This window comes from Sciurus carolinensis, chromosome 10 (assembly GCF_902686445.1).
Source record: "Sciurus carolinensis chromosome 10, mSciCar1.2, whole genome shotgun sequence".
In the NCBI taxonomy this organism is placed as follows: Eukaryota; Metazoa; Chordata; class Mammalia; order Rodentia; family Sciuridae; genus Sciurus; species Sciurus carolinensis.
Window position 1 is genome coordinate 129,728,793 of NC_062222.1, and position 25,750 is coordinate 129,754,542.

Below are 25,750 nucleotides of genomic sequence, written 5' to 3' on the forward strand. Positions count from 1 at the left end.
TGTGATCAGTTGAAATCATTTATTTCCACTTACACAGTCTTGAAAACAGAAGTTTCTGTTTTCAAACTTAGTGTTTATGATGATGTAACATACACACACACACACACACACACACACACACACACACATCCATTTGCAAGATAGGGTTCCTTGAATGAATTTAGATATACTCTGACCATATACAGAGCACTTTTGTAGTATCACCTAACTTTTGCGTTTCATTGACTATAGTGGGTACTTTTCTCTTTCATTGTGTTTTTTCATTAGTTTTTAAAGTCAATGTGTTTATGCCCATGGTCCCTGACTTGCCATGGTTTGACTTAATGATTTTTTAACTTTATAGTGGTGCAAAAGTGATTCACATACCATACTTCAAATTTTGAATTTTGGTCTTTTCCCAGACTAGCTATATGCAGGATGATATTCTTTTGAAATGTTGGGCAGCCGCAGTGAGCTCTCAGTCTTATATTTTATTTAATGAAGTAGGTAAGATTCATGTTGAAACAAAAATTATTTTATAAGTTAAGCTATGATTAAACTCATAAAGCTCGTAAGCTTTATTCTGAAATGCAGCTTGTGCCTTAGATACCAAGCTAGAACTTGTTGTCTCTGGTTTAATTGTAATTATAACATAGGATTTAAAGGCATCACACTTAATATATTTAATTTTCCCACTCCTTCAAAGCATATTATAGCTGCATTAAGTTTAAAATATTTGGCATTTTCAAAGTGACAGTTTAAAGTAATTTGATCATAACATTTGTATGTGTAAATTGCTTTATGAAGACAAATCAGGTATACAACACTAAAATTCTTCATAGTACCTTTAGTGATAAATCTTTCATATTTTATATTCTTTATTGTAACATTCATTTTCACTTTTCTTTCAGAGAATTGGTACTGAAATAATAGATTATAGAAAATTGTATAACCAGTGACTGACTTTCTGCAGTTGTTACTAACAAAAGATTCCTTTTGATGTGTGCCAGGATCAGAAATAGTTACATTATGTTGTCTCAACTAGCACATAATTTAATAATTTAAGTAGGTTAAGGCACCTATAGGTTAAAGAAGTCAGATTTCATAGACCTATTATATGAAATTTGAAAATCAAAGAGAAAATACAAGGAAGGACTAACAGGAGCCATAATGCATGAAAAAAAAATGTCATGAAATTTGTGTGTGTCATTAAAAATACCTTGGGGATCTCATAATCTGGCTGACTCTACTTGTTGATTTAAAGCGGTATAACCTGTTTGGTTCCTTTTTCAAATGATGCTACTCATGCTACAAAGTGAGTATTGTTTTTTTTGTGACGCCTTTGTAAAAGGAAGTCAATTCTGTGTTCACTTTGTAGCTCCCACTGATGAAGTATGATCTGGGCCATGATAGTTTAACCCTACGGGTTCTTAACAAGTTAACATCTCCATGTTACCTCTAATACGAGTTGTTTCCGTTTCACATCTTGCAAGCAGGAAGGAATTAACTTCAGGCACTGGATTTTACTTACAGAAAGGTGATCGTAATTTTTTTACTGCATTTGCTCTTGTGTCCTTTACTGCTAAAAATTTTTTTTTTTTTTTTTTTTTTTTTTTTTAATTTTATTTCAGAAGCAGAAGTGTCAGAACACTCCACAGGTATAACCCATCTTCCTCCTGAGGTAATGCTGTCAATTTTCAGTTATCTTAATCCTCAAGAATTATGTCGATGCAGTCAAGTCAGCACTAAATGGTCTCAACTGGCAAAAACTGGATCACTTTGGAAACATCTTTATCCTGTTCATTGGGCCAGAGGTAGGTATATTGGACTTTTAGTTTGTTTAAAAAATATTTCCATTTGTTTTACTAGAGGGATCTTTGTGGCCAGACAGGGAAACTCAGCTTGACCAAAAAGTAGATTTCATAGTTAGATGTTGTGTTTTCAGTATGCATTTTTAGAAAAACTAGCAATGCTAAAGCATTCATGGGTAAATGATATGTCTACCATTTCCTTTAAAACAATTAGGAAAAAATAGTTGGGAGAGGGAATACAAAAAACATGGGCAAAATGTTGATAATTGTTGAAGATAGGTGTTGGGTATATGGGCATTCATTGTTTTTTCTACATTTGACTATGTTTGGAGGTTTTTATAATAAAAACTTACAACTAAATGTATTAGGTTTTCAGAACTACTTTAATTATATTATTTAAAAATATAAACTAAATTAATTTTGTATAATTTAAAGATGAGGCACCATAATGGCTCTCTGTTGGTGGTGGCTGAATCTTTTTTTGTGTTTAACATATCTTTTTGTTCTTTTTAATTGCTAATGCTTCATTCTCTAAACAATAGGGTTATAATAATTAATTTCATTTTAAGTTATTCATGCATATGAACAATTTAAGAGAAAATTTTCTTTTTGTGAGCATATAATGCAGTCATGGAACAAATACAACTAATATGGTGTACAGTTTTCTGTCACTAAATTAGAATAATTTGTTCTAGGTGAGAACTAACCTCTAAATTTGCATTAATTTTTTAATAGTTTTCTATGTGTGACTTTAATATGGAAGTATGTTTTTTCAGATGTTCAATTTAAATTGTGAGTCTTATTTTAAAATAGTTTATTTGTTACAATAACATGTAGCATTTTTGTTTTTTGAGATCTCTCTGTGTTGCCCAGACTGGCCTTGAACTTGCAATCCTCCTGCCTCAGCCTGCTGAGTAGCTGGAATTACAGGCGTGGGCTACCATACCCAGCTGGTAGAACTTTAAAAATAATCTGTTGTTAGATACTTAATATTTTTCATGTGATGCTATTTGGAGAATTAGGTAGACTTACATGACTCAAATGATTAGGATTCTTATGTGGAATGTGTTTTTAATTAGTCGTAGGATAATGACATTGAGCAAAAAGTTAAATAAGGCAAACATGGATATATCAAATAATTTTTTGTTCAGCTATTTTTAATTGAGAATTTTTAAGAAAAGTACGTAATTAGGTATGATTTGATATGAATGTCACCAAGTGTGATAATGCTGTGCTAATATCCATGAAGTCACCCAAATCTTTAAATACACTTTTTTTGGTTTCAATATATATAAACAAAAAGTTCCAATAAAAAATGGCTTTTGTTTACTTATGATATTTTAGTGTTTTTTTTTTTTTTTTCCTTCTTCAAGGGGATATTTGAAATATCTGGGGATATTTTGGCTTGTCCCATGTTTGGATATTTTACTGGTAGAGGCCAGAGTGCTGCTTAGCACCCTGCAGTACATACATCAGCCCTTCACAACAAAGAATTGCCCAACCTAAAATGTCAGTGGTGTCTAGATTGAAAAACCCTAAATGTAGATATTAAGTTAAAAGTTTAGTAAATTACCTCTGCGTTGTCTCTCACTTTACAGTTTTATGATTTGGTTGCATTATATTCTCCAGGATCTATAAATTTATGGTTTTGCTTTACCTTAGTCTTTCCTTCTCATTCTGCTCCCACCTACTTCTGAATTGCTCACTGATTGCTTACTACAGGGTAGAAAGTTGCGTTTCCTTTCGTTTATTAGCTGTCATCGTAATGGAGCCAGTGTGAAGCCATGGTAGGAGACAAAGGTTAGGTTATTTTCAGTGATTTTTAAAATTGCATGTAAGGCTATTGATAATTATTTTTCAAACAAAATAATAACCATTAAACTTATTTCTGTAAAAGGTAAAATTAAAAAGCTTTTTATAGAGAGAATAGATATACAGCAGAGTATAAATTTTTGTACTTTTGTTTCATTGTTTTAGAAAGATGTATTTGGAAAAATATCAGCTATTAGTTTATTAATTAGTTGTTGAACCCATATAGAGATAGTTATTTTAAGTATGTTTGAAATTAAGCTTATGCTTATTTAAGTGTATTTTTCTTAACCATCATTAAATATTTCTAAAATAATAGCTGATTCATTGTCTAGGGCTCAAACCTTTTTTGTGTAGAGATTTTTATTGTAAATAGGTTAATTTTTTTGTTGTGATAGGTGATCTGATCTTTCTGTGTTCCTCTTACTTATTCATTGAGTAGGTGACTGGTATAGTGGTCCTGCTACTGAACTTGATACTGAGCCTGATGAGGAATGGGTGAAAAGTAGGAAAGATGAAAGTCGTGCTTTTCAGGAATGGGATGAAGATGCTGATATAGATGAGTCTGGTAAGCCACGTTTGGAATCACAATTATTACATGGTGTTTTACTAACTAATATTTAATAGTTATTAGGTGTTAAGAGTCATGTGTTTTGTGTATTCTAAAGAAACTAGTAGGTTTTTAGCCTACTTTTTAAAATTTGAAGGAATAATAATAATAATAATACTTTATTTGAACTTTTAAAAATGTGTAGTGTTGTTTCCCATTTTTTTAATATTCAAATAAAAAAGCCAGAAAAGAATGCCTGTTTCCATATGGAAATAAAATACATTCATTATAATGCTTTATAGTTTATAACATGCTTCTTAGGGCCATTTCATTAAGCCTGTTTATGAGCATTATTGAGTCATCTGTGACCTAGAGGAAGGAACCATGAATCTGTTGAGTCTTTTTATTCATTTCTAAAGTCATAATACTTGCCTCATAAGGTAGTTGTAGAATTAAGAAGTAATGTATATGGAAACTCTGGGCTGGGGTTGTAACTCAGTGGTAGAGTGCATGCTGGGCACTGTGGAGGGAAAAAACAAAAGTTCCACCTATGATATTTCTTTGTAAGTTGTAAAATGTTATAATCCCTGCCCTTAAAGAACTTACAAGTAGAAGAGAATAAGAATAATTACTTCTTAATTTGTGGTACATAATGAAAGATACTGCAATAGATGTAAAGAGAGATCCTGTTTGGGAGTACAGAAGCGAAAGATCTATATTCTTTCATGAGTATCATTTTAGATAATTACTAAAAGATGATGAAATACTCAAATAACAAATGAGATAGTCTTCTTGGTAAAACTGAAACTAAAAAATTTCTATTTATGAAACTTCCCATTTTAAAAAAGAAGTTGGCTTGCCAACATCATTCTAAATGGAGAAAAATTGAAAGCATTTCCTCTGAAAACTGGAACAAGACAGGATACTCCCTCTTTCACCACTTTTATTCAGCATAGTGCTTGAAACTAGCCAGAGCAATTAGACAAAAGAAATTTAAAGGGATATGAATAGGAAAAGAAGAACTCAGACTATTACTATTTGCTGATGACATGATTCTACATTCAGAAGATGCAAAAAATTCCACCAGAAAATTTCTAGAACTCATAAAGGAATCCAGCAAAGTAGCAGGACATAAAATCAATACCCACAAATTAAATATATTTCTCTGTACATAAGCCATGAATCTACTGCAAGAGAAATTAGGAAAACTTCGCCATTTACAGTAGCCTCAAATAAATTGTTAGATTGCTAACAAAAGAGGTGAAAGACCTCTACAATGAAAACTACAGAACAGTAAAGAAAGAAATTGAAGAAGACCTTAGAAGATGGAAAGATCTCCAATGCTCTTGATAGGCAGAATTAATATTGTCAAAATGGCCATACTACCAAAAGCTTTATACACATTTAATGCAGTTCCTATTAAAATCCCAATGACATTCTTTATTGAACTAGAAAAAGCAATCATGAAATTCATTTGGCAAAATAAGACACCCAGAATAACCAAAGCAATCCTTAGTAAGAAGAATGAAGTGGGAGGTATCACACTACTAGACGTTAAACTGCACTACAGAGCCATACTAACAAAAGCAGCATGGTGTTGGCACCAAAGTAGACATGTAGACCAATGGTACAAAATAAAAGACATAAACAAACTCACAGAAATACAGTGTCTCATACTAGACAAAGGTGCCAAAAATATTCACTGGAGAAAAGATAGCCTATTCAATAAATGTTACTGGGAAAACTGGAAATACATATGTAACAAATGAAAATAGACCTCTATCTCTTACCCGGCACAAAAATCAACTCAAAGTGGATCAGAGACTTAGGCACTAGAACAGAGAACTTGTGCCTTATAGAAGAAAAAATAGGCTCAAATCTTCATCATGTCACCTTAGGTCCTGACTTCCTTAACAAGACTCCTAAGGCACAAGAAGTAAAATCAAGAATCAATAAACAGGATGGACTCAAACTAAAAAGCTTCTTCTCAGCAAAGAAACAAAAAATAATGTGACGAAAGAGCCTACAGAAAGGGAAAAAATCTTTAATGTATACTACACGCACCTCAGAGCACTAATCTCCAGATATATAAAGAACTCAAAAAACTGAACAGCAAGAAAACAACTCAGTCAATAAATGGGCTAAGTAACTGAACAGACATCTCTCAGGAGAAGAAATACAATCCAACAAACATGCGAAAAAATGTTCATCATCTCTAGCAATGCAAATCAAAAATACTCTTTAAGAATTTCATCTCACCCCAGGCAGAATGGCAGTTATCAAGAATACAAGCCCTAATAAGTAATGGCGAGGATGTGGGGAAAAAGGTAGAGTCATACATTGCTGGTGGGAATGCAGATTGATTGCATCTAGGATGGAAAGCAGTATGGAGATTCCTCAGAAAACCTAGAATGGAAACCACCATTTGACCCAGCTATCCCACTCCTTGGTTTATACCCAAAGGACCTAAAATCAGCATATTACAGTGATGCAGCCACATCAATGTTTACAGCAGCTCAATTCACAATAGCTAAGCTTGGAACCAACCTAGATACCCTTCACAAACGAATGGATAAAGAATTGGGGTATATATACACAATGGAATACTACTCAGTCTTTAAGAAGAATAAAATTGTGGCATTTGCAGAGTATTACTCAGTCATAAAGAAGAATGACTAAAAAAAAATAAGTTGGCCTGGTGAAAGAATTAAATATGTGGAAAGTAAGGACCATAAGTATAGAGGTTATTATTTCAGCAACTAAAGTAGTTTATTTTTTTGAAATGAAGATGTCATATTTTGGTATAGTTTTGCAAGTTGGAAGGTACTTCATAAGGAAGAGGTCTATTAATACCAGTTAGATTGGGAGGTTCACTTGCCTGTGTCAGACATTGTTCTAGACTTGAGGGATATCATAGTGAATGAAATGGAGAAAACCCTTGGTCTTTTTGAGCTAGAACTTGGAGAGGGGAACAGGCAATAAATACAGGCAAAGTACATACCATAGGAAAAGTGACAAAAGTTATGGAGAAAAAGAAGGGAAAGTATACCTGGAAGAGGGGAAAGTGGCGACAGTTTTAAATAGAGTGATTACGTTCCCTTAGAAATTTGAGCGAAGACCTGAAGATGTGTCTTCTCACATGTTACCTGAGGGAAGACTTAATTTATCTTTTCAAGAAAATTAACTCATAATACTCATGATAAGAATTTTAAAGGCCTAGTATATTTGTTTCAACCTTAAAGGTTGAAAAAAGATGTGCATCTTTTCCCTTCACATCCAAGGAGAAGGTTCAAGGGCAGAGTACTTGCTTTTGCATATGCAAGACTCTGGGTTCAATTGGCAACACCAAAAAACAAAACAAAACAGAACAAACAAAACACCAAGAAATATAAGGAAAATTATACAAAAAGGATTGAGCCATTCTGAGGTAATGTGCCAGTTCATTCATTAGTGGATTCAAGACTACACTGTGGCTGGATGCGGAGGCACACACCTGTAGTCCCAGCCCTCGAAGGATGAGGGGGGATGGATTCCTCGAGTTCAGGAGTTCATGATCAGTCTGGGCAACTAATGAGAACCCTCACAAAAACGAAAACAAAACAAGAAGCAGACTCTGGATTTACCATCTACTTCAGTGCCTTTTCAGTTTGTTTTTATTAGTTGTGGAGAGAAGCTATTTTTTCCTTACAGTATATTTACAATTTTTTTTTGTTTTTTAAGATTTTGCAGTAAACAGTATACAAAAAAGAATGACTTGGAAATAAATTTGTAGTAGAATAAATAGGGTTCACTAAAGTAATCTTTATTTCTTTATATTTTGCATATATAAGAATTAAATATAAAATTATGAGTAATATGGTATTTGATCATGTCCCTTTTGTTTACTATACTTTATTTATTTTAAGTAAATCTTGTTCTCTTAAACTGATGTTTTGGAAACATTCCAGCTAGGTCTTTAGGCATAATAATAATAGGATCCTGAGAAAGGCTTTAAAATTATTAGCTTGTTCTTTTTATTGTAATAAGTATGTTTTTCTTTATATCAAAAATTGGAGTTTGTAGTTTCTGTTGTGGTTGGTGTTACAGTCATGTAACCTGCTGTAAACATCCAAGATTTTCAGCAGTTACTAAGTAAAATTCAAAAGCCATGTTTATTTTCAACTTCTTAATGATTCTAAGGTACCTTCCCTTGCTCAATTCATGATGATCAGACTGGTTGAGTTCTGTTTCAAATTTCTTTTAGTTTCCTGTCCTTTTTACTAAAGTAGAATAACTGGTGGTGTTTTTTTTTTTTTTTTTACTGTGGGCCATTTTTTCTCTTTACATATTATATATTCTGTTCTTTAGAAGAATTATTATTATTTCAGTATTCAGAGTTCTTTTCAAAACTTTTTTCATTGCTTGAAAATGGAATTGTTTATAGAAGAGCATTTAAAGGCAGCACAAAATATTTCATATTTAATTATTTGGTAAGTCTTTAGCCTTATTATAAAATTGGTATATTAAGTTCTGACTTTTGAATTCATTTTGCAGAAGAATCTGGAGAAGAATCAATTGCTATCAGCATTGCACAAATGGAAAAGCGTTTACTCCATGGCTTAATTCATAATGTTCTACCATATGTTGGTACTTCCGTAAAAACTTTAGTATTAGCATACAGCTCTGCAGTTTCCAGCAAAATGGTATGTATAGATTAGCACTAGTTTAGATATTAAGAAAAAGAGTGATATAAGTGGTTTGCTTATTCCTGAGTTTAAGGGGAAAACATTATTGAGTATCTTCCCATGCATAGGTAGCTTTCATATTATTTCAATTCTTACAATAATCCTTGTATTGTGGGTATCATTACCTCCATGTTATAGATAAGATAACTGAGACAAGGAGAGGATTAAATATTTTATTCTCAATTTTATGATTCTCTGTAATATGTAAGGTATGGTGAGATGGGCAAAATGAAATTCATTGTTGTTATTAAAGTATATCTTGTGACTTTTCCTACATCAGAATCTCCTTGGGTAGTTCTTTAAAATGTAAGTTTCATGGGTTCAGTCTCACAGCTTCTAAAATAGATTCTCAGAGACTTGAGCCCAGACGATGTATTTGTAATACGTTATTCAAGTGATTTTGTTTTTACATGCACGTATATTTGAAAACTACTGGATTATATATATTAATAATAATCTGCTGCTTATCTAACTAAAGATGAACAGATCTTCAAAGTGACTTTTTTCCTTCTAGGTTAGGCAGATTTTAGAACTTTGTCCTAACTTGGAGCATCTGGATCTTACCCAAACTGACATTTCAGATTCTGCATTTGACAGGTTAGTTTTTTAACAATATTTAAATATAATTAATTCTGGCTGTGGTTGTGACTCAGTGGTAGAGCGCTTGCCTAGCATGTGAGGCACTGGGTTCGATCCTCAGCACCACATAAAAATAAATAAATAAAATAAAGGTATTGTGTCCATATACAATAAAAAAATTTTTTTAAAATATAATTTAATTCTAAGGATTGGTAGAATTGTTGTGTAATTTTTCTTTTATATAGTTGCAGTTTAATCACACTTTTTTTTTACTATTGTATCTTGTCATGTATGACTGTAACTTGATAGCATCCTCTAGTTCTTTACTTCTTGTCCATAGGTCTCACCTGATCCTGTATCATCTGCCATCTTTACAGTTGGGTAGTGTGTGTAATATAGGCCTTTGAGCCACCATGTAGTGTGATATTATGTTTTTAAGATTTCATTTGGGAGCAGGGGTTGTGGCTCAGTGGTAGAGAGCTTGCCTAGTATTTGTGAGGCACTGGGTTTGATCCTCAGCACCACATATAAATAAGTAAAGGTTCGTCAACAACTAAAAAAAATATATTAAGAAAAAAAAGAGTTCAGTTGGGCTCTTTTTAGCTAAGCTCCCTTTTAATTCTTAGCAGTTTTTCTGGTAGTGTACGACATTTTTCAAGCTTCACCCTACATATTATACTTCCTTGGATAGCTTGGATAAATTTCCCCTTTATTTTAGATTGCCCCTTCTCTCCCATCCTAGCATTTTCTATTTCAAAGGAAGAGATAAATTCTTTTTTTTCCCCAAGGCTAATGATAATCAGTTTCAAGAGCTTGTTTCATCTGTATCTTCAATTAATTATTAGTTATTCTTTCTTTTGTGTGTATACTTTACTTTTAGAATATTAAACATAATTTTTTCCCATCTTTGTCTTTCTTCCATCCTACCTTTCTGTTACGCTAGCAATGCCATGGGTTCCTAATTATTCTTACTATCTTTTTGTATCCTTAGTACCAAAAATAATGCCTGATAATTGTTTCTGTGTTTGAGTATACAGTAGATTTAAAATTTTTCTTCTGATATCCTTCTATATACATGTAGTCAGATGCTTTTGAAGAAATTAACAACATCCATTGATAGTCTTGTCATTCTTAATTATAGTTGGTCTTGGCTGGGTTGCTGCCAGAGTCTTCGGCATCTTGATCTGTCTGGATGTGAGAAAATCACAGATGTGGCTCTAGAAAAGATTTCCAGGGCTCTTGGAATTCTGACATCTCATCAGACTGGCTTTTTGAAAACTTCTACAAGCAAAATTACTTCGACTACATGGAAAAATAAAGACATTACCATGCAGTCCACCAAGCAATATGCCTGTTTGCACAATTTAACTGACAAAGGCATTGGAGAAGAAATAAATAATGAACACACCTGGACTAAGCCTGTTTCCTCTGAAAGTTTCTCTTCTCCTTATGTGTGGATGTTAGATGCTGAAGATTTGGCTGATATTGAAGATGCTGTAGAATGGAGACATAGAAATGTTGAAAGTCTCTGTGTAATGGAAACAGCATCCAACTTTGGCTGTCCCTCAACTGCTTGTTACAGTAAGGATATTGTTGGACTAAGGACTAGTGTCTGTTGGCAGCAGCATTGTGCTTCTCCAGCTTTTGCATATTGTGGTCATTCATTCTGTTGCACAGGAACAGCCCTAAGAACTATGTCAGCACTCCCAGAGTCTTCTGCAGCATGCAGAAGAGCAGTAAGGACTACGTTGCCTAGGGGAAAGGACACAGTTCACTTTGGGAGTGAAAAACCTGATCAAGAGACTGGCCGTGTACTTTTGTTTCTCAGTCTTTCTGGATGTTATCAGATCACAGATCATGGTCTCAGGTGAGTAATAAATTCCAGAGTAATGGACATGTTCTTAGTCTCAAATGACTTACTTAAAGCAAGAGGTTTAACCATAGTCTAACCTACTTCAGAAAGGTAGAACAATATGACTTTTGATACAGGATGAATTTTTTCTGCCAGTTAAACCCTTTGTGATATAGAAGAATTTAAATTTAAAAGTTTAATAAATACTTTGTAAATGACTGCATTATATTTTTAAAGGTATTTTAGTGAATGAATAGGATGGTTTTTACAGATAGTGTAACAAAATATGTATATCATTCGGTTGGTTTGTATTATTTGTGTATATTATGGTTTCACATAGAAGATTTAGAAAATACAGAATATCTGTGGAAGTAATTTAGTTTAGTTACACAGCTGCTGAGGTGTGCACAAAAACCAAAGCACTGACAGAGCTAGACTGTAGATTAATTGTGTAGTAAGAGTTTAGAATTTTTGAGTTTTGATCATGATCTGCTTATGCTTTAAGTCATAAAGGTAGCATGTGAAAGAAGTTCTGCATTTCCTTTTTTTTTCTTTTTTCTGGTAAGCATAATCTTTTAGCAAATTAAACTGAACCACTTTTTTCCCCCCCTAGAGAAAAAGAGAAGTAGAGGTGAAACATTCATTAATCCCAAGAGGTAGTTTTCCTTAATATCCAGGTTCTTCTGTATGTTTCATGGGACCCACTTGGAACTCTGTTGGTCATGAGTATTCTTAGCCGTAGTGTTGAAGACAGTTCCATGGTTCACTGGCTTTGGGACCAGACAGATTTGGGATTAGATTCTGTTTTTCTGTATAGCTGGCATAGCTGTGAGGCTTACATTAGGTGAATAATGTAACAATGAGATGCAGAGAAACAAAATACATTTTCAGTAAGCAAAAGCTGCTTACTGAAATAATTGCTTACTGTAATAATTGTTTGATCTTTGATGTGAGCCTTTAGAAAATTGATTATATATTTCTCTTTAGGAGAGAGATGTCATATATTTTAGATATGAAAAATTTACTTAGCACAAACCTAATACTCCATGCTTAAAAAATATACTTAAGCTATGTGCAATGTCACATGCCTGTAATCCCAGTGCCTCAGGAGGCTGAGGCAAGAGGATTGAAGGTTCAAAGCCAGCTTCAGTAAAAGTGAGACACTAAGCAACCCAGTGAGACCCTGTCTCTAAATAAAATACCGAATGGGACTGGGGATGTGGCTCAGTGGTCAAATGCCCTTGAGTTCAATCCCTGGTAACCTTCCCCTCCCCACCACAAAAAAACAAAGAAACAGACAAACAAAAAAATCCCCCTTACGGCCAGGCATGGTGGTGCACATCTGTAATCCCGCGGGTGAGGAGGCTGAAGCAGGAGAATCAAAAGTTCAAAGCCAGCCTCAATAATTTAATGAGGCCCTAAGCAACTTACTGAGACCCAGTATCTAAATAAAATACAAAAAAGAGCTGAGGATGTGGCTCAGTGGTTAAGCCCCTCTCCTCCCAAATACGCACACACAAAAGCTGTGGTGGCTCATTGTCTATAATTCCAGCTACTTGGGAGGCTGAGGATCATAGATTTGAGGTCACAATTTAGGGAGACCTTGTCTTAAAAAAAAAAAAAAAAAAAAAAAAAAATTGTGGAGTTGTCCTGAGTACAGTCCTCAGTGCTGGAGCAGGGCGGGGGCACAGTAGTGTATGGTTGTGTGTGTGTGTGTGCACTTAAGATGAAATCATACAAACGTTCTATAAGTCATCTGTGGTAAGCAGAAGTGTTTTCTATGAGTAAACTACCATTACAGTTTGACAAATATAACCCTATTCTGAGTTTTATTCCATTAATTTTGTAATACTTTTATGTTTATGTTCCTAACTTTAACAACTTGATTTTAAAGTAAAAGCAATTATTGGTTAAGTTCAGAACATGATGATTCACTTTCCATTGCCATTATTTTTCATTACCATCATACCTTATTAAAATTTGTTTGTGACTGTTCAGCTGCATTTTCAATAAGACCAGTTTTATTGTTTCTTCAAAGAATAAAGTAATTCATACAACCTTTGAAATATTTCAGAGCTGCAATGATTTCAGACCATATGGCAGATTTCCTATCTTTCCCCAGGATATTTTTTTCAGGATATTTGAAAGAGCCTAGAATTTATTAAAATTCTATATAATGAAAAATTGATGTCAGAGGCAGTCATCATTTTAATGAATCTAATTAAGAGGTGTTGTTTTCATTGAAAAAGGATTTAGAAACTTTCTGGTATTAGGATCCTGAGAGTGCTTCTGTGAAAGAAATTTTAAGGCTTTATTTGGATTCCAAAAACAGGGTTTTTTTTGTCGTTCTGGATGAAGTAGTTAATTTCCTAATTAAAATTTGCTGAAGAACAGAAGTGTTTTTTGGGTGGTGTTCCCTGGTATGATTTTTGACCTTTATTGTTAAAACATTCTGATACTATTATCCTTAGAAATCATTTAAATGAATAATTTACTGCTGTTGGGGTTAGAAGTAATTGCATTGCCAGGTGTGGTGGCACACGCCTGTAATAAGGGTTCAGGAGGCTGAGGCAGGCCCTAAGCCACTAGGTAAGACCTGTCTCTAAATAAAGTACAATAGCGGGCTGGGATGTGGTTCAGTGGTTGAGCGCCCCTGGATTTAATCCCCAGTACAAAAAAAAAGTCAATTTCATTTCTTCTTTAGCATTTTCACAAGTAATGAGGATTTTGCTTCTAAGATATTCTTAAACAACTTGGATTTGAAGGGAAGACTTCATAATGGGAACAAGGGAATACCTAGGATCTGTCTTATGTGGTGACTAATTATGAAGTCTGCAATCTGAGTTTCAGATTCTCTTTTTAATCACCTAAAGCACTCCTCCTAATTTAGACATTTACTGAACACCTACTATGTGTCTTGCCCTGTTCTAATTGCTAGGGATCCAGAATAAAGAAGACAAATTTTCTACCTTAATGAAGTTTACAGTCTAATGATAGAAATAGATAGTAAACATAAAATGGATCAAATATTCTAAAGAAAAGTAATATAGGATGACAGGATAGAGAATACAGAATGCTACTTCATTATTTGATGAACTGAAAACTTCTTTGATAAAAAGAGTCTTTTGGGTAAAGTTCTGGATAAAATTAGTGTATTTTGTATACATTTTCTGGGAAAAGGCTAAGGAAATAAAGTACAAACTTAAGATTTAAAAGCACCTCTTTTTACATTCACTATATTGGATTAAAAAATGTTTCAGTTAACCACTTATAGTAATATAGTAACAAGTACAACTGGTTTCTGTAGGTTTGAAAACAAATACAACTAAAGAAAGCATATATCTAAATTTTTGGGAACAGAAATATTCAGGTATACTACTTGGAAACATTCACTGTATCCCTTTGCATTAGTCACTGAGTTTTATTCAGGGATCAGTAGAATGAGTTGGCAAGTTTGTTCCGTGGGGCTCACTAAAAGAGCATAACTGTAAAAATGTAGGTCGACAATCAAGTTTTTAAACTGGAATGAAGTCATAGAATTGCATGCGACCTTCATACACTGTTTTGTGGTTTTTATTAGGAATGGACTAAATCTTGAATTTTGATAAGAAAATAGTCTCTTTTCTAAATTCTTAACCTTTGCACCCTTCTTAGAGTAGAATCAAATACTGGTTCATTTTTAGTCAGGCTTATTTCACTTGGCACGTTTCAAGGATCATCCATATTTTAGCATGTATCCGGACTTCATTCTTTTTTATGGTTGAGTAATATTCCACGGTATTTTTTTAATTGTGTTTATCTGTTCATCTATTCTTGAACACTAGTTTCTCTCATCTTTTGGCTATTATGAGTAGTGTTGCTGTAAACACAGCACACAAATGTTTGAGTCATTGTTTTGATTTCTTTGAGCAGTCTTGTAGTTTTCAGTGTATAAATCCATGATGATATTTAAATTCCTATTTTACATTTTTTTATATTGTTGTAAGTGGAATTGTTTAATTTTCTTTTCATATTGTTCATTGCTTACATATTGAAATAAAACTGATTTTTGTATGTTTTATATCCTCTGCTGAATTTATACACTAGCTCTAACAATTTTTTAATGAATTCTCTGGGGTTTGCTATATATAAGATCATGTCATTTACTAACATAGTTCTTTTTACTTTTTACTTTGCAATTTGAATGCCTTTTTGATTTTTTTTCTTGTCTAATTGTTTTGACTAGAATTTCCAATATTATGTTAAGTAGAAGTGGCACCACTTTTGATTATTATAGCTTTGTAGTAAGTTTTGAAATTGAGAAGTGCGTGAATCTTATTTTTCAAGATTGTTTGGCTATCTGATGTCCTTTGAGTTCCATATGAGTTTTAGGCTTTTTCTTCTTTTTTTCACTGAAAAATGTTTTTATTTTATGTACAAATTATGGGCAGATGTTATAATGATAAATTCTATTTTCCATAACAATTAGGACTTATTTAAAAAAAGAAAAGAAAACTACACAACAAAATTTAAAAGATACTGGGATTTCTTTGCTTCTGGATCATTGCTGGGTGGGGTTGGGAGTGGTGGGGGGAGATTGCTCTAACAGGAATCACAAATTAGAATTGAGTATTCTCTAAAGCAGAAATAATATAGTACCCTTTCAAGTAAAGATTATTCAGCTTTTCTTAAAAAAACAAAACAAAACAAAAAAAAAAAAAAAACCTGCAACTACCTGGCAAGAACAGGTAAACCAGGTCAAAACAGCCCAGCATAACTAGGCTTTGTTGTGTTAGGCCATTATGCTCCTTTACGCTAATAAATGAAAACAGAAAATACTGAAATAAAAATAAATGATTTTGAGATTGTCATACAAATTCTTAGTTCCTTGTTGTATCCTCCCTTCTATAATATAATAAAGGGAACATTTTACTTCAAAGAAAATTTTATTTTATTTATCATTGGCCATGAATTTTTATAATTAGTTATTACATAAATGCTGCCTAGTGTTTTGGACTTTTTCTATTTCTGTAAAGAATTTCCTTTGAATTTTGATAGGAAGTGCTAATCTGTAGATCCCTTTGCTAATGACAGCAATATTAAGTGTTCCAGTGTATGAACATGACTACCTTTCATTTATTTAGATAATTTTAAATTTCTTTCAAAATGTGTTCATTTTCATTGCACAGATCTTTCACACTTGGTTAGTTTCTAAGTGTTTTCTTTGATGCTATTTAAATGGAATTATTTTCTTTTTCACATTGTTAACTATTTATGTAAAGAAACACAACTAAATTTGTGTGTTGAATCTGTATCCTGCTGTCATGCTAAATTCACTTTATTAGTTGTAACAGGCTTTTGTGGAATCTTTTAGGATTTTCCATATATAAAATGGTATCATCTGTAGAGATATTTTTATTTCTTCCTTTCCCATTTGGATGCCTTTTATTTCTTTTTCTTGTCTAATCATTTTTCCTGGAAATTCTAGTATTAAGTAGAAGTGGCAATAATGAGTATTTTTAATCTTGTTTTTAATCTTAGGAAAAAGCTTTAATCTTTCACAATCAAGCATGATGTTTGTTTTGTTTTCATATCTGACCTTTATCGTTTTGCAGAAGTTCCCATCCTATCTTAGTTTACTGTGTGTTTTATCACATACTTTTTCAGAATCAAGATGATCATGTGGTTTTTTTCCCCCTCTATAGTGTGTATTATGTTGATGGATTTTTGTATGTTGAAAGTTGATAAAAACTCTTGGTCATGGTAAAAAATTCTTTCAGTAAGTTGCTGAATTCCATTTTCTAGTATTTTGGTGGGGAATCTTGCATCAAAATACTGTATACATGACCTTGTAGTTTTCTTTCTGTGTCTTTTAGTAATGCTGACCTCACAGAGTAAGGAGGAAGTCTTCCTCTTCAGTATATTTTGGAAGAATTTGATAAGGATTGGGGTCAATTTTTGAATATTTAGTAGAGTTCATCAGTGAAGCCATCTGGTTTTGGCTTCTTCTAGGGAGGTTTTTCCATAACTGATTTGTTCTCTTGCTTGTTGTAAGTCTGTTCAGATTTTCTGTTTCTGCTTTTAGTACTTTTTTTAGTCACTTTTAGTACTTTTTTTTTTGAGTCACTTTTAGTACTTTGTTTAGTAATTTTTCTTGAAATGTGTCTATTTTGTCTAGGTTATCCTATATATACAGTACTATCTAGCAATTTTAAACAATTCCGTAGAATTGATAGCAGTGTACTCACTTTTATTTCTAAGTGTGTTAATTTGTCTTTTAATCTAGCCAAAGGCTTGTAAATTTTTTTTGATGTCAAAGACTCAACTTTTAGTTGTATTTTTTATTTTTAGTCCATTAATTTTGTGTTCTATTTTATCTTTGCTCTAATCTTTATTATTTCCTTTTCTCTGCTGGCTCTGGGTTTAGTTTGTACTTCTTTCTCCAATTCTTGAAGTTGTACAGTTAGGTTCCTAACTTTCTTATTTAATGTTGGCATTGACAGCTATAAATTCCCTTAGATACCTGCTTTTCCTGAATCTCAGAAGCTTTTTTATGTTGTTTTCATTTGTATCACTTTCCTTTATGACTTCTTTGATCCATTGGTTGTAAGTCCATTCTTTAACTTTCACATATTATTTACTTTTCATTTTCCTTCTGATAATTGCTTTGTAGTCCCCTTGTGATTAGAAAAAATTACTTTCTGTGATTTTAATCTTTATTAAGACTTGTATTGGCACAACATACGATTCATTCTAAAGAATATTCCATGTATATGGAATATTATACTAATTTTAGTTTCCTTAGGATGGTCTGTACTATCTTCCATAATGGTTACACCAGTCTACCTTACCACCAAAGGTTCCTTTTTCTCTACACCCTCCCCAATGTGTTATTTCTTATCTTTTTTGATAATAGCTATCCTAATAGGTGTGAAATGGTGTGTCATAGTAGTTTTGACTTATACTTCCTTGATAATTATGTTGAGTGCCTTTTCACGTACCTATTTTTATGTCATTTTTAAAGGAACGTCTCTTGAAGTCCTTGTGCTCATTTTGAAATTGGTTATATATTTTCTTGTAAGTTATATGTGTTCTTTATGAAATCTTGGATATTAACCCCTTATTTGATAAATGATTTGGAAATATTTTTTTTCCAATCTGTAGGTTGACTTCACTTGTCTGATTGCTTTGCTATGTAAAACTTTTTAGTTTGATGTAATTCCATTTATTTATTTTTGTTTTTATAGTCAGAGCTTTCGGTGTGACATCCAAGAAATCATTGCCAAGGCCAGTGTCAAGGAACTTTCTCATTAAGTTTTCTTCTAGGAGTTTTATGTTTTCAGGTCTGATGTTCAGGTTGATTTTTGTGTATAGTGCATATGTAAATCCCAACACCTTTTATTGAAGAGTCTGTCCTTTCCCTATTGTAATTTTTGGTGACCTTATTGAAAATTAATTGGCCATATGTTTGGATTTATTTCTGGGATCTCTATTCTGTTCTGTTGGTCTGTGTGTGCTTTTATGTTAGTACTGTTATGATTACTACAGCTTTGTAACATGTCATTTTAAATCAGGAAACATAATGCTTCTACCCGTTTTTCTCCCATCTCGGAATTTGCCTTGTCTATTAATGATCTTTAGTGATTTCATATGGATTTTGGATTTTTTTTTTTTTTCTATTTCTGTGAAGACCGTCAGTGAGATTTTGATAGGGATTGTATTGAATCTAAGTATTGCTTCAGGTAATATACACATTTTAACAACAGTAATTCTGAGCCATGAGCATGGAAGATCTTTCAATTTATTTGCATCCTCTTTAATTTCTTTCATCAGTGTTTTATACTTTTCACTATTCAGATCTTTTACCTCCTTGGTTACATTTATCCCTGGATGTTTTATTTTTATTTGATGTTATTGTAAATGGAATTGATTTCTTGATTTATTTTATGGTTAAGTTGCTATTTTTGTATAGATTTTTGTATGTTGATTTTTTTATCTTACAACTTTATTGAATTCACTTATTAGAACAGTTTTGGGTTATTTGTGGAGTCTTTCAGGTTTTCTGCATATAGGATTGTGTCATCTATAAATAGAGATAATTTTACTCTTTTATTTCCAATTTGAACTTTTTTATTTCTTGCGTAATTGCTTGTGATAGTACTTCTGCTATTATGTTAGATATAATAGTGAGAGTGGATGTCCCGCTTTGTATAGATCTTAGAGGAAAAGCTTTCACTTCCTCTCCATTGATTACAATGTTAGCTGCGGTAATTTTTTTCCATAAATGGCCTTTGTTATAGTGAAGAACTTTCCTTCTCTACCTAAACAATGAAAGGTTTTATTCAAGAAAGCTTGTAGAACTTCATTGAGTGCTTTTTCGGTGTCACTCGATATGATCATGTGGTTTATGTCTTTCATTCTATTCATGTGATGCATCACATTATTGATTTACTTACTTTAAACAAGCCTTGCATGCCAGGGATAAGTCTCACTCGATTATTAGGCTTTAATTTGTTGTGCTGTTTCCATCTGTGTTCACTCAGACATTGACTTGTAGTTTTCTTGAGGTATCTTGTCTTCCTTAGGTATCTGCGCAACACTGACTTTGTAAAATATCAGATGCTTGCTTCAGCTCTGTTTTGGTTTTTGAAGAGTTTAGAAAATATTTGTGTTCTTATTTGGAAGTTTGGTAGAATGCAACTGTAAACCTATCTATTCCTGGGCTTTTCTTTGTGGTGGGTGTTTTTAATTACTACTTTTATCTTTTTATTACTGGTCTACTCAGGCCTTCTAATTCTTACCAGTTCAACCTTGGCAGATTTTATTTTTCTAGGTCTTTATCAACTTGCTATAGGTTATCAAATTTGGTGCATAATTATTCAAAATAGTCTCTTAGGATCTTTTTTATTTCTGAGGTGTCTGTTGTAATGTCTCACCTCTTATTTTTTATTTTATATATTCAAGTCTGTCTTTCAAATAGCTAAGGGTTTACTGGTTTTATTTTTCAAAAAAAAAAAAAAACACAACTCTTTGTTTTGTGGATTTTGTTTCCTGTGATCTTTCTGTTCTCCATTTGATTTACTTATGTTCTGATCTTTATTATTTCCTTCTTTTTGCTAACTTTGGACTTAGTTTTTTTTTTTTTTTTTCTTTTCTTGAGATGTAATGCTAGAAAAAATGTTAAAAAAATTTCTTTTTTTAACATAGCATTCCTTGCACTAAAAACTTTCCTTTTGGAACTACTTTCTCTGTATCCGTAGGTTTTGGTATGTTGTGTTTTTGCCTTTTGTCTTAAGATGTAAATTTGTTAAGATTTGTTTTGTTGCCTACCATATAATCTTTCATGTGTTAGGGAAGTATGTGTATTCTGAAGCTTTTAAATGGACAGTTCTTTAAATATCAGGCCAGTTTTGTCTAAAGCTTAATTCTATCCTTATTAATTTTTTGTCTAGCTTCATTCATCTGTTGTTGAAAATGGGTACTGGAAGTTTTTCACTATTTTTGTACTACTGTTTCTTCTTTTATGTTCATACTATTTGCTTTGTATACTTGAGTGTTCCAATTTTGGGCATATACATATTTACAGTTGTTTTATCCTCTTAATTGAGCTCTTTTATCATTAAATAATGGCCTTTTTGTCTCCTCGGCTAGAACTCTATTTAGCCATATAAATATAGCCACCCTTGCTCTGTTTTGGTTACCATGTGCGTGGAATTTCTTCTTTCATTCTTTCATTGTCAGCCCATGTGTCTCCCTCCTTAAGACTAATGCTAATCTCTTGTAACTAATGCTAATCTCTTGTAAGCAGCATATTGTTGGGTCTTTTCCAGTCTTTTTGACTACTCTGTCTTTAATTGGAGAACTTGATTCATTTACATTAATTGTTATTATGGGTAGATAAGAACTCATTATTGTCATTTTGTTAATTGTTTTAAAAAATTCTTGTTTATCTTTGTAATTTGGAGATTTTCTGTAGTGCTGTTTTGGTTCCTTTCTCTTTATTCTTTATGTATCTGTTACAGTTGGTTGCTGTGTGTTTACCATGAGACTTGCATAAAACATCTTACATTAGTAATCACTTATAACAACTCCAGTTGTATACATAAACGCTGAACTTTTACCCTTTACCTCACAATTTATATTTTTGATGTCACAATTCTCTTCTTTTTTAAAAAACATTTTTGTCATAGATGGACACAATACCTTTTATTTATTGATTTTTATGTGGTGCTGAGGATCGAACCCAGTACCTCACATGTGCCCGGCAAGTGGTCTACCACTGAACCACATCCACAGCCCACAATTTACTTATTTCATATGTCTGTGTCTTTCTCTTTTTCTTTTATTCAGCTCTTTGATCATTCCATTATCTCCTGGCCTGCCAAGTTTCTTCAGAGAAATCTGCTGATAGTGTAATGAGAATTTCGTTACATGTAGCTTGACATTTTCCTCTTAACTGCTTTAAAATTTTTTTTGTCTTTTACTTTGACAGTCTAGTAAAATTGTGCCTTGTAGAGAACTTAGTTAAATCTCTAGACATGTTTGAGCTCCATGGATCTGGATATCCATCTCTTTTCTAAGATTTTGGATGTTTTCAGCAATTATTTCATTAAATAAACTTTTTTTTGGGGGGTACTAGTGATTGAACTCAGGGGCACTTGGCCACTGAACCACATCCCCAACCCTGTTTTGTATTTTATTTAGAGACAGGGTCTCACCGAGTTGCTTAGTGCCTGACTTTCGCTGAGGCTGGTTTGAATTTAGGATTCTCCTGCCTCAGCCTTCCCATCTGCTGGGATTACAGGCGTATGCCACTGCCTCTGGCTATCATTAAGTAAACTTTCTGTCCCTGCTTTTTCTCTATTCTCTTTTTGTAACCATTATAATGGGAAAAATTGTCTTGCTTAGTGACTTACTGGTATACTGTAAGTCTCGTAGGTTGTCATCACTCTTTTTCATTGTTTTTCCCCCCAGTCTTACTAGGTAATTTAAAAATACTTTTCTTTAAATTCAGATTCTTTCTTTTGCTTGATGTACTGTGCTGTTGAAGTTCTCTTTTGTTTTTATTTCATTCATTGAGTTTTTAACTCCAAGATTTGTTTGGTACTTCCTTTATTTAAAAAATATGCCTCTCTTGAATTTCTTATTAGATCATAAATTGCTTTTTGTGATTTCATTGAATTGTCCTTCTGTTTTTTTTATCTCACTGAGTTTCTTAAAGTCATTATGTTCAATCACATTTGATCTTTCTGTAACTTCCCATTATTGATTTCTGTTCATTTTTTACGTTTCTGTCACAGCTTATGTCAGTTGTGGGAAACCTTTTCTGACCTCCCAATGCCCCTCTGCATATTCCCAGGCGAGCATTCATCATATGATATTATAATTGCTTGTTTACTTTTGTACTGGTTTGATTTCTCACTAAGGGTCAGTAAGGCCAGTGACCACATAAATCCCTTACTCAAGTGTATTTGTAACATGAAATTTTATACCACATGCAGTTTGTCTTGCATTGAGAAACCTCTTGAGAGTTTTTACACCACTTTTTGAAAGCTAAGTATTTTAATTTCTATGAACTGTTCCACTTTGGGGGTGAGGAACAAACCCAGGTGCAGTGGTGCATGCTTGTAATCTCAGTGCCTCAGGAGGCTGAGGCAGGAGGATCACAAGTTCAAGGCCAGCTTCAGCAACTTGGTGAGACCCCCGTCTCAGAATAAGAATATTAAGTAGGAAGGACTGAGGATGTATCCCAGTGGAAAGTGCTCCAGGGTTCAAAAAAAAAAATTAAACTTTAAACCATGCATTGCCTTATTATTTCTAATACTGGGGTGCCATCAAACCACGGAGTTTCTGAACCGCTATTGCTGTTAAAGACTGTAGAGATGGTAGCAATCTATGATTTAAAAACAAAAAGTTCTTTAAAATCCAAATGTAAGTTCAAAACTATATTGATTTCCTCTTTTAAACATGTATTCACAGAACTTTCACCATGTACTCTTCCCATTCTTTACTATGGGGTAGCCTCACTGAATGCATTGGCAATATTTCCATAGTGCTCTCTAATTCCTATATACCTGCATAATATTTTTTTTTTTTAACTAAATTCATTGTATTGTTAGTTTCTTGGCCTTCTCTTTTCTTTTTCTTATTTCTCAATTTTTCCTGTTGCAATATTATTGTTCAATAATCATTGTACAGAAAACTGATATTCTTAGTTTTGTTCTTAAATATATGTTATGGCTCTATCACTGTTGTTTTTGTACCCTTTCACTCTATCCTATTTATATGACTGTTTATATTCTTGCACAGTATGCTAGTAGGTTTTTTAATTGATGTGTAATTCATATACCTTAAAATTAGCTCTTTTTTTTTAAATGTAAAATTCAGTGGGTTTTAGTATTTTTACAAAATACTGAATACTGAGTATTTTTAGTATTCCAAAAAGAAACAGTACTTATTAGCAGTCACTCTCCATTCTTCCTTGCCCCCCAGCCCATGATAAAAGAAGCCCTGCCTTCCCCCCACCATGGACTAACCTGTTCTGGAATAGTAATATTAATGCACTCTTATAATACGTAGCATTTGTGTCTGCTTTTTTCACTAGCATCACGAGGTCCATGCCCTCATTGCATGTGTCAGTACTTTGGGCTACATAACATTTAATTGTATGAATATATGACATTTTGTATATCCATTTTTCAGTGAATGGTCTTTTGAGCTATTTTAAATTTTGGCTACATGGATAATGCTGCTGTGAATAGTCATGTACAAGTTTCTATATAAATGTGTTTTCATATTTTATTGGGTAAATACCTGGGAAAGGAACTCCAGGTTATATATGCTAACTAATTTTTTGAGGAACAGCAATACTGGTCATTAGGTTTAAAACTTTAATAATTTAGTAATTTTTTTTTTTTTTATACTTTTTACTTAGGCAGTCTGGTAGGAGGAACATTACAATCACAGGTTCAGTACTTCCTTCCTGTAAGAGCTGAAGTAATGTTCTTATAAAAAAAATTTCACAAACTTTTTTTACTGAATTTCTTTTGGAAAAAATGTATAGAGTTCTTCTGAGTTAAATGTATTCCTACCTGATGATGAGGTTAGTTATCAGTGTTTTACAGAAATTTTTAAATTTTCTTGTTACCAAGTTGAAAGTTTTGCTGAACTAGTGTGGTTCAGTGAACCAGAGGAGCAGAAATGTTTTCCAGGCTAATGGATCTAAGTGTGGAATCATTTCCTTTACAGGGTTTTAACTCTGGGAGGAGGGCTGCCTTACTTGGAGCACCTTAATCTCTCTGGCTGTCTTACTGTAACCGGAGCAGGCCTGCAGGATTTGGTATCAGCATGTCCTTCTCTAAATGATGAATACTTTTACTACTGTGACAACATTAACGGTAATGCCTTTTAACATTGAGATAATTTTGAAGGAATTGATTTTTTAAAAATTCTATAAGTTCTAATTATTTTTATGGTTTCTATTTTATGGTTTATTTCTAAATTCCTAATTACTCAAATTGTCTTACTTTCAGATTTAGTTCTTTAAATTTGATTAAAATTTTAAGCAGTCACAGATTTTCATTAATTAACTTCTTGAAAGGTAAGTTTTTCTTGGGGGATAGATATTTCAAGTGTCTGTTCTGCCAAACTTTTGAGGTATATCGATTAATCATTTAAAAATGGTAAGTTATTGTAGAAATACTAAAATTCTTATAGAAATTTGAAAATTCCTCTGGTCTTGTGGCTTTCACTAACAATTTAGAGGTATTGATGTTTTAGATACACTAATTTCTTAGGGGTGGTACACACATTTTTCTTGTAGGACCGATTTATTCAGTGCAGGAAAGGAAGGAGGGCTTTCAGCAATGTGAACTCTTTAGGAGCTCTGGGTCTGGTTCCAGGTACATTTCAGTGAAGATTGACAAGTGCATAGCATATGGGGTTGAGAGGAGTCTGAGATGCTTTATATATGGCTGAAGTTTAATAATATTTTGGAGGTTGATTCCTGAACCTACTTTTAAATGTCATCAGATAAATATTTCCTCATTTTTTTCTTTTAAGCCTATCTACAGTGGGCCTAATAATACTCTTTCAAAATACGTTCAGTGCCACTTTGGCACTGATATGTCATTGGTAGAGACTGGATTTCCCAGAATCATAAAAAGCTGTCCTTCAATTATTAGTAAACAAGTGAGCCTCCTATGTTTATAACTGGAAGAAAATTTAGATCACTCAGATTCTGCTGTGTACCTATCTTTTTATACCACATACTGTTTGGTGCCTTTGAGAGTCCAGTTCATTGTAATATGTCAGGAAGACCAGCTGAGTTTTTCTATCACAGAATAATTGACAGGAGCCAGGAAGACTAGAGAATAATGACAAGGTAGATAGGTTAACAAATTGCTATTTCTCAGAATTACATTTTTTCTTAAGATGTGTATCAGGAGATGGGAATTTTAGTTCTAAG

General features: G+C 33.0%; 1 protein-coding gene across 1 annotated transcript in view; it reads left to right on the forward strand.

Moving 5' to 3' along the window:
• Fbxl5 (F-box and leucine rich repeat protein 5) overlaps positions 1 to 25,750 on the forward strand; it is a 47,006-nt gene that overhangs the window by 14,846 nt on the left and 6,410 nt on the right. The window contains exons 5-10 of the mRNA XM_047566757.1: positions 1,611 to 1,793; positions 4,042 to 4,167; positions 8,683 to 8,831; positions 9,388 to 9,470; positions 10,594 to 11,319; positions 24,532 to 24,680. Coding sequence (XP_047422713.1) covers positions 1,611 to 1,793; positions 4,042 to 4,167; positions 8,683 to 8,831; positions 9,388 to 9,470; positions 10,594 to 11,319; positions 24,532 to 24,680 — 1,416 coding nt within the window. The remainder of the gene's footprint in view (positions 1 to 1,610; positions 1,794 to 4,041; positions 4,168 to 8,682; positions 8,832 to 9,387; positions 9,471 to 10,593; positions 11,320 to 24,531; positions 24,681 to 25,750) is intronic.